The sequence below is a fragment of the Empidonax traillii genome, unplaced genomic scaffold (genome assembly GCF_003031625.1).
Source record: "Empidonax traillii isolate 1590-97213 ecotype Southwest subspecies unplaced genomic scaffold, ASM303162v1 scaffold68:size1967880, whole genome shotgun sequence".
NCBI lineage: Eukaryota > Metazoa > Chordata > Aves > Passeriformes > Tyrannidae > Empidonax > Empidonax traillii.
Genome location: NW_020955261.1, coordinates 910,537 through 926,334, shown reverse-complemented (window position 1 = coordinate 926,334; position 15,798 = coordinate 910,537). Strand labels below are relative to the sequence as shown.

The 15,798-nt window shown below is 38.7% G+C and overlaps 1 protein-coding gene across 8 annotated transcripts in view; it reads right to left on the bottom strand.

Annotated features, from left to right (window-relative positions):
• FARP1 (FERM, ARH/RhoGEF and pleckstrin domain protein 1) overlaps positions 1–15,798 on the bottom strand; it is a 200,812-nt gene that overhangs the window by 52,196 nt on the left and 132,818 nt on the right. For all 8 annotated transcript variants that reach the window (XM_027880338.1, XM_027880339.1, XM_027880337.1 and 5 more), the window contains exons 3-8: positions 15,249–15,353; positions 10,767–10,809; positions 9,702–9,780; positions 7,511–7,608; positions 2,110–2,224; positions 813–960 (exon numbers count right to left, since the gene is read on the bottom strand). In XM_027880338.1, coding sequence (XP_027736139.1) covers positions 813–960; positions 2,110–2,224; positions 7,511–7,608; positions 9,702–9,780; positions 10,767–10,809; positions 15,249–15,353 — 588 coding nt within the window. The remainder of the gene's footprint in view (positions 1–812; positions 961–2,109; positions 2,225–7,510; positions 7,609–9,701; positions 9,781–10,766; positions 10,810–15,248; positions 15,354–15,798) is intronic.

Here is a 15,798-nt window from a genome sequence, read left to right as displayed (position 1 = left end):
TTTAATTGTAGTCAAGTAAAATGAATTGTCCTTATTGAAAATTGTATAAGGGACATTTAAAAGAACAGTTTACTGTTCTTAACACAGAGTGAGGTAAGTAGTACGCATCTGAAGTGGAAGCAGTTTACACCAGCTGACTACCTGTACCTTCACAACTGTAAAAGCCCAATTTGTTATTTATCTAAGGGAAACTGCAGAACAAGAACTTGATAAATTTACTAACGATGCTTCACGAACATTTACTAGGCTGACTGGGGTAGGAAAGGAGAAGAAAGAAACAGAAGGGAAATACTTTGGATCTTTAAGGGAAAGAATTAAGACTCATGGATTCAGCAAAGGTACAATGGCTAAGGCTGGTGAAGAAAATTGTAACTCTGACAAAATAACACTACAGAGAGCTTACAATGCATTATCTTTGTCCTTTTCTGTGTACTCCAATTGTCTGTTGTTTCACTTTTCTCTGCTTCACACCCATTTATTATGCACCAGGCCTGCAAGACCTACCTGCTCCTATATGGAGGAGGTGTAGGAGTATGACCAATTTGCAAAGGGTGAGCTATGGATCAGTTTGCATCTTGAACAGCATGTTGTGGATGCAGATGGAGTTCTGCACTGTGCATGCAAATAAGGTAAGAGTCCCTGGAAGCAAAGGACCTAATGCAGCTATAACACACTTAAGGTCATTGTTAGAAAAAATTTGGAAGTTCCTGAATTTTCCCAACCAGATACATGGCTGAGGTCCTAAATTCTTACTGCTGTCAGAAATCTCTCTGCTTTATGCAGTACAAAATCACGTCCTGAGCAGCTCTAACCTGAAACACCAGAATGCCTGTGTTGGCCACAGCCAGGTTGATTTTTGTCCCTTCCCTGTCCTTGGCTGGATGCAAGCGTATTCCGTACATTTCCAGCCGACGAGCAATCTCCAAAAGCTGGAAGTCAGACTCTGCTGGTGTCTGTCCCCTTGAGAAAGAAAATGAGAAGAAACACAAAGTTGTCACACCTTTTAATAGAGATCAAAAGGCCATTCAGAGAAAAAAGAGAGATTTGATCAGAGACTGAAAACTGTCAGAGGTATTATATCTGTATGGTTTTATTACGTCCCCAGCCTTATATCAGCTAGAAAAACAACTTAGTCTAAACCAATACCAAAAATACACAGATTTTACAGTCGATTATAAATTTTGATTGCTCCAACTCTGAGACATCTGATACAGCTAGATTTTGAACCATTAACTTTAACAGAATTTACTGCCTCCCTTTGAATTTTCCATTGGAAAGCATGTTGTATTCCTAAAAAAAAACCTGATGAATGGAAGTGTGTAAGGATGTTGTTCATTGTAAAAGTGAATGTAATACCAAAAAGAAGTAAAACAGAAGACAAGAAAACCTTACCATAAATGTTGGGAACCATTAATTTTGTGATGAAATTATGCAAAATTTTGATTTTTACTGCTATAGAAATTACTACCACTCATCTATAATTCAATCCAGATCAAAAATGAAACTGTTCAAGTCTTTAAGTGTCCTTGACAGCAAAAAAAATACCCTTCTGTGCCTTATTTGTAATTCTGTTAACCACCTTCTTGCTCTTGGTCTTTTCTCCAGACCTTAGGATACCAGTTTGCATCATCGTCTTGAATTCTATTCCCCCAAATCCCTCATTCTGCAAGTATTACCAGCTTTTCATAAAACTATCATTAAATCTCTTCTTCAGCCATCTCAAAATACAGCACATAAGAGTGAAAAGGCAACATTCAGTGTCCTTGAAACCAAAGGACTACTGTCAGAAGTGCCTGACTGATCAGTCATGATTTGCAATCATACCTGCACAAAATCAGCACTGAAGCATTTTGTATGAAATAGACTGTAAAATAACAGCATGCTTGAATGAATATCAAATCAATTGCACTTTAAACATCTTGTTATGATGATGGGAGAAAGGAAGGAGTAACCTTCAGAAAGTTCATAGGCTTTAAGATTTTTTTTGAGAAGCAACCTTTGAGAAACTCCAAAATCCAAATCTCTTTTGTACTTACGATCTAGCATACACTTACAGTTAGAAGTACTCTACAGGAAAAAAAGACAAATAAAAAGAACAAAAAAGCTTACATGTGGTTACGGTGAAACTCCATGATTTTGTCTTCTAACGCTTCTTGATGAGGTATATACTTGTTCTTCGCTAAGTGTTCACGATCTATGGTTTCATCAAAATCCCCAATCTCAGCTATGGAGAATTTTAAGAAAAGTCTATTAAAATACTATATTAAATCTGAATAAACTGGTCCCTGCAAGAGATCCAGACAGGTGGGAAGAGGGCAGGGAAATTAACAGCTTCTTGCATGCCACATCATGGGTTTAAAATTCATATTCTACATACATTAAAATTCATATTCTACATTATCTACCATACATGACTTCCCTTCTCCCCTGTGTTAGTATTTGATATGTGAGAAGAAGCCCAAGGATTCCCTCCATCTCCCATAACCAAGTAAGCAGAGGATGGATGTCAACTGAACAAATAAAGCCATCAGTGCTACCTTGACTTGTGTGCAGGATTAGGGCAGGGGTAACAGGAAAGCCAGCACTAGTTCAGCAGAACTCGTCCGTCTCTGTCACACTCGTGGTGCTCAGGAGTCTTTCCATGGAGGAGCCAAGCACAACCTTCCTCCCCAGGCCCATGTCCCACACTGTAATCTTTGAGGGAAAATCTGGAAGATGGTTCTGTTTGCTTGTTTGAACGCAGGCCTGTATTCCACCTTATGGGGTTATGAAGCATTTGTCTTCCCCTAATTCTGCAGCAGTTTGAGACACATACTGTCTCCCTCCTCCTCAAAGCTTCTCCCATCTGCTGCAGTTATTCAACAGTGTGTGTGCAACAGTATGTCACACCCACCTTCCATTTTTCAGCCCATTCAATGAGATTTCCTCTTTTTGGCAGGTGTGTGTGTGGGGGGGAGGGTGAAGGGCAGGCAATCTATGTGTGGGTGCCAAATTACTATCTTATTGCTTGCTATTCTTGGAATGACTCTGAAAATCTTGCTATTGGTTTTTTCACTGAACAGGCATAGCAGCTTCTGCCTGCAAACCTGATGGAGTAATAGCAGCATCGCTGCAACAAAGGCTGCTACCTTGGAAACGTCAGTGAAATTAAAATACAGCGCCCTCAAATTAAATGCAGATTGCAGTCAGACACATTGTTGCAGAGTTGACCTAGGATATCATACAGCCAAGCTCAGATACACCTGCTTCATCCACACTCATCTCGCCCACGTAAATGAACCCTTAATCCAGTTCTGTCCAAAATAAATTGATTTAGAAAAAGGGAAGGTTTCAGATTATGTTTGAAACACTGCGGGTGATTTCTGACAAATGTTTGCTTGGAATCAGAGGTACCTGCAAATGTAGAAGGGAAGCAATAGCCTTGTGTAGGCATTGAAGATGAGGAACCAAAGCATCTGTGAATGACAGAGCAGTAGCTTTTCAACCCAAACTGCCTGCAGGCACATGATGACATTTTATACTTTGGAGGTCAAAGAGTTGACTACCGAGACTGTCTGATTTCCACCCCCTCACTCACCCCATCTGCTCTCAATAATTTCTTGAGACAGTAGAAATACTAGAGAATATTTGAGAACTCCCCTTTTAAAAATTGTCCCATTTGTCCCCATCTCAGGAACAGCTCCCTCCTTCCAGTTTTACTCATCCTAGAATCACAAATCTTTTGGGTTGCTTTTAATTTTAAAGAAAAGGCAAGTTTCCATTCTTAATGAAGCCATAAATCCATCTAAGTTTGCAACACCTCAAATAACATGGGCCTGGATTCTTTAAAATGCAGTTCATAACCCATAAGTCCATGAACACAAATGAGCTTAACAAACCTTCTGTAGGGCTTTCTTCAAAGCCAAGAGTAGAGAAGACTCTTACTTCATCTCTACATGTTTTCTATAATGTTCTCAGCATTTGTCAACTGCTAATCCATTATCAAAATTGTCTTCCTGGCTTTCAAGTTACTTTTGAATTTGTTCTCTCTGATCTCATACTCATCAAGATTTTACTTTCCTCCTTATCCTCGTTTTCCAACTTAAATGCCTTTCTAGTAGCACTCCATCTAGAATGAGACAAAATTATATTGTAAATATTGTCAGCCTCACATATAACTATGCTTTCAATCTTTTCATGTGATTTAGCCAAAGATTTATTTGCACTGTTGATCCCTTTTCTCTTATCTCGCAAGTGCATTACACCATGCTGTATTCTGTCTCCATTAGCACTTCTGGTATGTCTGGTGCTTTGTATTTCAACTCTTTTTCTCTTATCACAGAACTGCAGAATTGCTTAGGTTGGAAAACACCTCTGAGATCGTCAAGTCCAACTGTTAACCCAGCGCTGCCAAGTGTCCCTAAGTGCCCCATCTGCGCATCTTTTAAATATCTCCAGTGATCGTGACTCAACCACTTTCCAAGCCTGTTCCAGTGTTTGACAATCCTTTTTGTGAAGAAATTTTTCCTAGTATCTAATCTAAACCTCGCCGGCACAGCTTGAGGCCATTTCCTCCTGTCTTGTCAATAGTTACCTGGGAGAAGAAGCTGACCCACATATCACTACAATCTCCTTTCAAGTAGTTGTAGAGAGCCATAAGGTACCCCTGAGCCTCCTTTTCTCCAGTCTAAACAGTCCCAGATCCCTCAGCCACTCCTCATAAGACTTGTGCTCCAGACCCTTCACTAGTTCCATTGTCCTTCTCTGTACATGCTCCAGCATCTCAATGCCTTTCTTGTAGTGACAGGCCCAAAACTGAACACAGGATTCAAGGTGCAGCCTCACTAGTGCTGAGTACAGGGGCATAATCACTGCACTGGTCCTGCTGGCCACACTATTACAAGCCAGTTCACCACTGGCCTTCTTGGCTACCTGAGCACACTTCTGGCTCATGGTCAGTCCATCTTCTTGATTCACACACTTCCTGTACTGCATCAGTTGCAGTATCAAAGTGTCCTCTCACTTCTAACACTTTCTACAATGCTTTTAAGGTATTTTAAAATAGAATGTTTCAAATACAAATTTCAATCTGTAATATACATGTTAATTTACCAGAAACCTATTTGCCGTCATATTATGAGTTTATGATAAATAACAGTCTACAGCTTTGATATAAGCTTGTATACATAATGTCAGGGCCTCCTGGAATCAGATATTCCCCATGGAAACCACTCATTGGCACAGCATCAGTAAGACATACAATAACTAACCTGCATTCTCAATCTTTCCACTTTGATATCATAACTCTTATCATCTCTTTAATTTTATTTCTGTTGCAGACAAATACATAATATTTCTTTTGCTACTGAATCATAAGCTAGAGAGAAAATACATAAAGACAGTCATGTGGGTAAGATATACTATAGATTATTACCCGGGAAAATTTTCACAGAAAAATGTTCATGAGATACAAGATAAATAAAAAAAGTCACAAACTTCTAGCAGAGCTTTTAGCAAACACTGCTATGCAAAAAAGAGAGGGGGGAAAAATTATAAACAGGAAAAAAAAAAAAAAAACCAGCTCACAGTCAGGAGATGGCAAGGGGAAGGTGCACCATGAGGCACAACATCCCTCTGCCCAAAATGGCAGTTCAGATTCTGTGAAAACTATCTCATTTCTGCATGATGAATCTCTTGCCTCTCTTCTGAAATGATGAAAAAACACCATTTTTGAATGCAAAAGTTACCTACCTTGCTCTCCCTTTAAGAAGAGTACTACTTGATCCCTAAAATCCCAACTCAGAATCATTCTCCACCTCAAGCTCACAAGTAAAAGGGACAAAGAAGTAGAGAGAGTTTCAAATGCATCATGATCACTTCCAGCAACCATGGAAAATTATTTAATCCAACAGCATAATGCATCAGAGTAGCACAAGAGCAATGGTGATGATTTGCCATTTTTACACACCAAGAAATGTGTGCTTCTCAGCAGCCTGCATAGGTGTGTCAGGGATATAGTGGAGGAATTGTGAAAAAACGTGGAATTAAATTTAACTGTGGAGAGAAGGGAAATCGACAGCTTGTAATGGTGAAAGAATACCCTGTGTTTTATCCTCTTATGCTCTTGCTTTAGGAAAGCAAGCTAGTAGTTGCACTCGAGCAGTTCAGAGCTGTAATTGGTTCACTGAAGAACTTGAGTAATTAATGAGGTACAAGTAAGACATGAAATAGGATCTAAGTAGAGATCATAAGAAAAACAGTGCATATAAAGGATAAGAGCTCAAGGCAGGATGATCAGGAAGCAATACCTCGAATGAAGAGAGACACATGCATTAGGGTGTCCTCTCCTTAATGTCTTTCTTTGGTGCACACACCTTTAGTAGAAAAACTCATCATCCTAGAATGCAGTATAGCAAATGAGACTCATTTTCCCCAAATGATCAAGACATTTTTTCCCTTGAAATGAAAGAAAGTTAGAGCTAATTTAACCAAGGAAAGAAGTACAGTTGGTGTGCTGGACATCGTAACAGGAAAAACTAAAAGACAAAAAATTCACTAGCCAAAGATTTTATTTTTTTTTTTTAAGTTTGCGCTGCAAAAATATTTGGATTTAAAATAGAATGAGAAATACAGAATTTCACAGCTTCTTACTGCTACTCAGTCACACTGGACAATGATGACCACAGCAAACGGAGAGGCACTTTTTCCAACAACAGTTGATAAGAAAATGGCCTAATGCTTTAACAGATTGTGACAAAGCATCATGAGATTTATCTGTTTATCTTTAAAGAGCTTCCTGATGTGTTTGTTGACTATAATTTCCATACAACAGCATTACAGTGGAAATATGCAATACTGAATTGTACAATGACCATTCAAAACAACGTGGGTTATAACCATTACACTTGCTACAAGGTGTTTTTTTTCCAAATGTTATTCTCAAGATGAGTATCCATACAGTCCTGAAATGGAAAACATACACTGTCTTTAAAGTGATGTGGAAGCTAAAAGGTGATGAACAAAATTAATGTATTATTCTACTGAACTGTCCTATTGTGCATATTTTGCAATTAAAAAAAAAAAAAAAAAAAAGGCTTAAAATCTGTTGTTGTTTTCTTTTCTTCCCCATCAGTTTCCTTTAGGACTGTGATTTAGTCTGGCATTCTAAGCATGTTTATTTACTACATTCTCTAAACAGCATACAGATCTCCAGGAATTTGAATTCTCCGCTGACATGATGCAAAATATAATAAAAGAGGAATTCAGAAGAATTCGACCTATTTATCACGGCCTGCAAAGTGTACTTCTTAAATTATCTTTTCCAGCCTATCGAATGCAGTGCTTTAAAAATGCGTATCCAATGTCCAGAATCTCTTCTTTATTTGAAATAGTAAAGAATCTGCATTTGAATGCCATCATACCATACGGCTTAAGCCTGTCCCTACAGCAGCTAGTATCAGGTAACCCTGCAAAGCATGTCCAACCAGTCATCCTGTTTATCCTTCTGGAAAGAAATAAAATGGGAACTTACACTGTACTATGTGTGAGATTAGGAGGGCAGTGCTGGTATCATTACACGTTAGCCTTCCCTGTGCCAGGTCCTGCTTCACCTGCAATGCAAATAGGTACCTGCAAAACAAACATGAACAAAGAGCTACACAAAGCAGGAAGGAAAGAGGATTCATTATTTCAACACAATCTCTGGCTTTGACTGTGTGTTCCTTTCACTTTTTGGAGCCTACAGAAGTGATCAGAATAAACTAACTTTAAAGGTTTAGATAGTGTATTACTGCCATTAGAGTCAAACACAGTGTCTGCTTTGCAGAACCAAGATATCTCTCTCTTCTTCCCTCCCTTGGAACTAGAGCAATGAGATGTGACATGCTATTAGGTAGCAAACATGACAGCTATTAGGTACTCAGCAACACAGCAAGCAATCCTAGATAACGCGGCTGCTTTTAACTATGAAGAAATGACAGATAAAACAGTGATTTAGAGGTATCAGTTGGTTCTCGTAGAATAAAAAGAGAACTCCAAAATTCCACCTCGACACTCACCAGGAAATGATGCACAAAACCTTGATGAATCCACTCTAGCTTGTTCTGAAAAACTCATACTAGCATCTCAATAGTTTTAATAATAGATTTTAATAAGTTCAGCGAAAAGCTCTCATTTGAACAGTGAATTTCTGAATGGTATGTTGGTACACAAAATAAAAAGGGCAAGCTGATTTGAGGAGTATGGAAATGCACTGTGTAGGTATGTACTGAAATAATACAGTATTTCTACATAATGTCCTTTTGAAACCTGCAGACATCTGCCTACCCCAAAAAATTCACCCTGGTAGAAGAATATAGCTGAAAAATGCTACATTCTCTTCTTCAAGTGATGAAGCAGTTCCCTGTGGATAATGCTTTCACATCCTACACACTGCTGTGTACATATACTCAAGTCCCTTAGCATAAATATGTAAAATCTAACAAAAAAAGTCATTAGGATTCAGAGGCATGTCTTCAGATGCAGAAAGAGATCACCAAAAATCAATTTATAATTCACATACTTAGCAACCGATATGCAGGACATCTACTGGGAAACAGAAATGTTTCATTAATAACATCACATTGTGAGTTTTCATTCATCCCTTTATTCTTTTTATTCAGTCTTTCAAGTAAATATTCCTTCTCCCTACTGCATTTCTACTTTTCTCTTTCCAGGACGTAAAGTGATATCAATAATTTATTCTTTTTCCATTCCAATGCTCTACTATCAAAATAAAACCTGACAAAGATAAACAGTGAACATCACGAAAGTAGACTTGTTCTCTATAACGCGAGTCATAAGGACACCAGGACTCTTTGTAAAAGAGAAAATAAAAACTAATAGTGGAAGTACTGAATGAAAATGGAAACATGCAATTAATAATATTGTTAACCAGAAAAACAGCTGAAAAGTTGCAGCAAAGAAATACTGCAACAAAACAATGTTTCTGACCATAAAGGAAGAATCTCTAAGTGATAAAGAACCTTAACAGGTCCCTCATATACATATTTACTCACAAAGGAATATGACTCCATGCCAAAGCAGTGTGAAATTCAGAGGTTAAACGAAATTTTTGAAATGCAGTGAAAAGAGATACTCCTTTAAGGCACTCTGTCTGCATGTGGGTGTATCTGTCTCTACCTTCCTCTTATTTTTCATTCTATTCCTTTTCCTTTCTATTTCTCTATCTCCAAAGTCACATTTCCACCTGTGCAAACCTTTGGCATGTGTGTTGGCTCTACAAATAGGGCTCAGTGCTGCTGCAAATCAGCAACTCATGTAAAACAGCTCTCTGCCAAACATAGGTGCAGTCACACGTGTGCCTCAGCAGAGGGGTGATCCAGGCTGCCAATACATGACTTATTCAGGTCCCTTCCAACACCACTGCCAAAGGGGCTTAGAGAACTCTGTTGCCAAACTGACTTCTCTTGGAGTTAGTAAAGCTTTCCTAGGACTTCAAATCCAAGGAGGCAAAGGACTCACACACTTTGCAGAACCCCTCAGTGTGGACTGCAACTGAATCTTAGGGTCTATTTTTTCAGGTGCATTCAAGGCTGGCACAAATAGTATCAAGCTAATACAAAGAGGCCGTCATCGATCCTCATCCATTAATCTCAAGTTCTGTGTTTTCCCCTCTGTCCATCAGGGATTTAACAAGAAAAAACAGTCATGCGGCTACTAACCTCGTCAGTTCCTCCTGCAGTTGAGCATGGTCAGGTGGGAAGAATTTTACCACAAATTTTACAACAACGTGTTTCGGTCCTAGGGGAAACGTCAGGGGAAGTTAGCAAACATCAGTAACACGCTGGCTGAATTTTATTATCCACAATGTACAAGGGATGATTCATGTAATCTGCAGTGTGTACAGACATGGTAACCTCCTGTCCTTTGTTAGTATGCAGGATATTTAGAGACTGCCCAATAAAATTTACACACTATAAAGGAGAACAGATACACTCTATTTTTCAAGGTCACAAAAAAATTACTATTTTAATTTTTACAGCAGTGCATTTGTTCCAACTTTTACAAGTAGGACAGTGACAAAAGAACTAATACATCTTCGCTGTGTGAGAAGGACAGGTGCCAGAGCATACACTCAGACTAAAACGACCGGAGATGCACATAGGAAAACTTAGTCTAATAGCAAAGCTCAATAAATTAAAAACTTGTCTGATATTTGACAGACAAACAAAATAACCAAAACCTTTCCTGTTCGCTTCTACTCTTTCCAGATATGGTGGCTATTTACAATTTCCTATCCTTTCCCACCACCCACCTGAAGGCCCTATGCCAACTGTTCCCTCCTCTTCATCTCTAATAGTTTCAGGTTCCGCAGCAATGTCCCACACAGTTGTAATACATCTGCTAGCTCCTTCCTAGTAATAACATCTTTGTGTTCTTTTTCTTTTTATCCCAATTGCTGCTGCCTGTCAGCAATGTATGCTTCCTTTAAACCTTCTTTTAACTGAACTACTTTCTTCTCTACAAAATTGTTGCCTCCATTGCCACCACTCTTCTACTGACTGACTAAGCCTCAGCCTCCTACAGGGTCAGCCCCTTCATATATTCATGTGACATAACCTCACATCACACAGAGTACATCTCTTGAGGACAGATTGGAAATAAAAAATAATCCAAAGAAAATTCAGTGAAAAAAATTTTGAAGCTAAAGATTGCTACTGACAGAAACTTAATTTACTCAAGCACTCTCAGACTAAGGAAAGAAATGTCAACAAGGAAGTACTTACTTCTAATCTGTTTCATAACAGGCTTCAAAAGATCAAGCCACACCTGAAAACAAAAGAAGGTGGTTATCATCTCTGAACAAACTACTAGAGGAGCATTTTTTATTGCAATACTTAGATTATCCGTTGCATACTTGCTTTATTCCAGTGTGGTCATTATGCTTTCCTTAATTATACACAGTGGGTTTTCTCCCTAAAACTCTGGAAGATACTCAGGAAATGGCACTGTTAATTGGCACAGCTTTTGAAGCAGTACAGATTCAGAGAGATGGGGAACAGTGAGGAAATCTACCCCTCACTTGTCTCAGGCATCAACAATCACAGCACATGTGGTCAGGAACCATTAATTTTGTGGAAAGAACAACTGAAAATAGGAGTTTAGAAAAAGCCAGTCCTATACTGTCATTGTGGTCCTCATCCTAATTAATTTTGATAAAGGATAAGTGAAAGGGGCTGGTGCTTGCCTTTGAGCCAGGAACGCTGGGCAAATAGAGAAACAAGAAGGCAGCAGCCTCCTGGTTTTGGGGGCCCAACAGGAGTCCCACTGTGAAGTCTGGGCATAAATTTGGAGCTCCCTTGCTTGGCTCCAGGGAGATAAAGGACCCTCCCTCTCACCCACCTGTGGGAGGAATTCCTCTCAGATATGAGGCAGACAAAAGTACAAGGTGTGGATGGGAGAAAGCTTGCTTTTGATTTGCAGAACATTTTTGCTTTTTTATAAAGCCAGGAAGATAAAGCCCAGACTTTCTTAATTGGGGACAGTGTAAATTCTGCATATAGTTCACTTTCATATGTTTTTAACAACTTATTTTCACAGTGCATGGGTCTTTCCTTTGGCTTTCAGAAGGGAAATAGCAGGTGAAATTACAGTTTTAAGAGCTTAAATCCATGTCCTGCAGTCTCAAATCAGAAAGGCCTGGACAAAACTTTACAGAAAGCAGAAGGTAAAAGCCAGATGATTCACAGGACCTGGAGAAGAGTGACAGCTCACAGACCTCAGCTGGTAACTAACTACCTATGCCTAAGATTTATATTTTGTTATCTTACTCAATTGCACAGGGCCTCCCTTGAAGATGTCTGGAATTTTCGGAAGAACACCCTACAACCATCACAAAGGTCAAATCCATTAAAAAACAAATTAACTCAGTCTTCCTCTAGAAAAAGTGAATGTATTAAAATTATTACTTCTTCGACCTTTAATAATTTTACATTATGCAGAGACTGAAACATACTCAAAATATCAATTTTCTAAAATCACCTGAGAAGCCAGACAGGAACAGGCCTGTATTGCTGCTATAACTGCTCCAATGCTGTGTGACATTTTTATCATTATTAGTGTGAGTGCTTGAATTCTTCTTACATTCCCCAGTCTAGGAAAGTGGTTTTCTTTTTTTTCAGAGGCTAAAGGAACTTGGTTATCCATGAACAGGAACATAGTGTTTATCACATGTTAAACTGGTTCTGAATCACTCTGACACTTCAATAACTTAAAACTGTTTCAGAAAGATTGTATGTACATAATCTGCAACCAAGGTCAGGGACTTTGCCAAGTTTAGTTAGAAAAATGACATATCAAATATGAGATAGTCAATTTACAAGATTATGGGAGTAATATATTTTACTTGACACCAAAAAAAAGATAAATCTTTCTTCTCCCCAGAGAGAGTTTATGATACAGCATGAGCACACAAGTGCATCATTCCTCTCTTTACTTTCCCAGTCATCCTACGAGCAAGTTATAACATCCTTGGATAGACTGCTGGATACTACAAATGCACATATTGAATGCATGTAGGGAGAAATGTGAGGTAAAACAAAGATGTTACCACTGTGACCCAACCCAAGCAATCAAAACTTACGCCATCATGCAACTCCCACACTTTATCTAAACATTGTAAATCTGAGACTGGTTTATAAACTGGAAATGAAAATTAACGTGAGGACTCAATTAAGATTTATGTTTTCAATTTTCTCCAGAACTACAAAGGCCAGATTATTTATTTGTTTAATGAAGGCTGGCATTCCACAATGGTGACCAGATTTCAGCAGCTGGAGAATTGAGGCAGACATCAAGCGTGATGAAACTCTGTGAAACCCCAAGCTTGGCAACAGTGCCTCATTTCTCCTTGTCCCAGCAGGAAGTGCAGACCTCAGACCCTCCACATTCATCTCCCATCTTCAGCAGATCTTGTCTGCTACATGGCATGTTTGAGTGTGTACATCTGCCAGGCATCTTGACATACTACTGTCAATATGTCAGATATGAGGTCTGGAGCCTTGCATGTTGAAATAAACACAGCTGAAATGTGAATATATGGCTTGATGTACATATGATTACATTCAAACAAATACACTCTAAATATTTATTTTTTCCTTTTACATTGCACTCTACATTGGAAAAACAACTCATTCTGTTCAGATGATATGAATGCAAAATAAGCACGTGTGTTTTATTTCTCAGACACACTATTAACTGCACTGTTTTTTTATTTGCAGAGTGTTTTAGGTCTACATTATGGCCATTGTGAAGCTTAGAAAATTTTAAATCCCACAGGAACATTCACCTCAACTGCATTATATAAACTGGTTACAATAATTTAAGTGTAAATAATACTCTCAAAGAGCTGTTCCATGTTGAAGCAACAATTCATAATCAAATCTTCTGGTTCAGAGTTTCTGTGAGTTGCTTTCAGAGAGCTGAAGGCATTAGTTCCACTGAATCTCACCATTCTTGGGGCATAGCTGACTGGATACGGGCAAGGATTGTGGTATCTCCTCATTTTTCGGAAGTAAAGACTGGAACAATCAGCAAGAATGTGGACTGGTGCTCTCAGACATTTGGCCACTATTTCCTTTCACAAGGGAGAGGTAGGGGTAGAGTAGGGGCCAGGTGAGTTACCCTGCTCAGTGCATGGAGCCATTTTCCTTCAGGTCAAACTGGTAATAGCCTTAGGGGGTTTTCTCCACCTTCCTCTTCGTCAGAACCCTGTCTCCCCCACTGTGATTGTCTGGACATATTTCCAGCCAGTCAGTTCCTGCCACTGCAAGAGCCTCAGGCAGTGGCAGCACCTCGATCTCTCCTGTGCTCTGCCTCAAGCAAATCAACCATTCTGTTTTCACAAGACTAAGTTAGTTTACTTGAGGTCTCTGAGCAAAACACAGAGGGTCATCCATTTGAAACTTAATGGCCTGTGAAGCAGAGCAGGTTGATCAAATGACCTTCTCTGTTTTCTAGAAAACTAAAAAGGAACTGTATATACAATAAATGTTAGAATTTGCTTCGGTTTTACATACATACATCAGCAATGTCAGTGTGTCACTGTTAACATTGCAAACCCTCTGCTGTAATAGTACTGTACAGTTGCACTGCTCTAAGGTTATCTAAAGCATTAGCCAAAGATATTTGGCAGAATATTAAACTTTCTAGTAAGCTGTGTTTCATGTAATTCCAAGAGCAAACTGTGAACCAGATCACTTCTTAAGATTAACATCCATTTTTAAAAATTTCCTATTTTAAATATAGTTAACCTAAAACACTATGACCACTAGTGTTCAGTTTTAACGTGTGTTGTCTAGTGTCTATGCCTGAACTAAACCATGACAGACAAGAGATTGCTACAGTTTATTTCATTAAGAAATATTGCTCCTTATGCAAATCTTAACTAAATGGACAGAGAACAGATTTTTTTTTCTAATTGCCTAAACTCATTTCCTTCAGATCAGCCAGGCTACACCCAACAGGCATGAAATTCAATGTACATCAGAATGTACTGGTAAAGCAATTCAGACAATTAGCACATGTGCCAGCGGGTTACACAGTAAGGCTAAGGTAAAGCAAACTTCAAAAAAAAAAAGTCATTAAAGGCTAAGAATCATTAGCCTTTGTCTTTCTCTGCTACATGATACTGTTAGTGCAATGCCTGAATGTTGCCAGCAGCTGATCTCGAGAGTCCAGAGTGTCAGGACCAGGACACCTGACTGTGCCACACAGCTCTCAAGATAAAACTTCCATCAATTTCTTTGGGGTTTTTGGTTTTTCTTTCCTTTTTGTTAACCTTGTTATATTTTATCTATCCTTTTCTTGACCCAAAATGTTTTTCATGAACTCTGTCACAATCATTGCAACTTCTCTGTCAGTGGAGAAAGATTATTTCTGCACTCCAAATCAAGCAGGACTGTAAAATCAAGAGTTGAGGCTTGCAACAGTTCAGCCTTTGGCTTTTCTACAGCAACTTATAAAAACAAAATGCTTTCCAAACTTGTGTCTGAATTGGCTGTTATTTTTAACACAGACGAAATCTGACAGGAGCAATAAGGTTTTAAAAACATTTCTTCAACTCCAGTAGGCAAGAACTTTTTTCTTTTTTTAAATCCTTTTCCTTTTGGAGATTGAGGATTAAATTTTTCTTTCAAGCAAGGAACAGAAGGAGAGAATACAGTGTGTATGCAGATAAAAACCATAGGAAAATTAATCCATTTACATACCATCATCTTTTTATTATCTGGAAATTCAAGGCCAAAATAGTCGCCTTCAACAAGGTTCAGGTGGTTGCAAACAGCATCATGCAAGGCTTTCCCTGGAGCTCTTTGCTGTAAGAAGAGAACAAAGCCTAGGGTTACAAAGACGCTTTAAATTAGTGGAAGAAAAATTATTATGCTAAGAAATTATTCAGCAAACAACACTGTCAAAACTGTTTACAAAACCAGTGGATATTACAACCATACCCACAGGGCAGTTGACAATAATTACACTAGTTTTAAAGCTACAGAATATACCCATCCATCCCCGGATGGCAGTTCTGAATCCATCTTTAGTATATTTTTATTTTTTGAGGGAAAAATACCATGAAATAGAAGAGGTAGAGGAGAGGGACTTGAGATATAGTTCTCTTATATCTGCCAGGGCTAATTTCTACTGTGAATTTTGCAAGACAGCTTTTTCACCCCATGTCCCTTCAAACCATGTCAGGTGGTGCTGTGTACATCTGTGTCCAACATAATGAACCCAGAACGTCCACGGACAGGCCTGACGTAC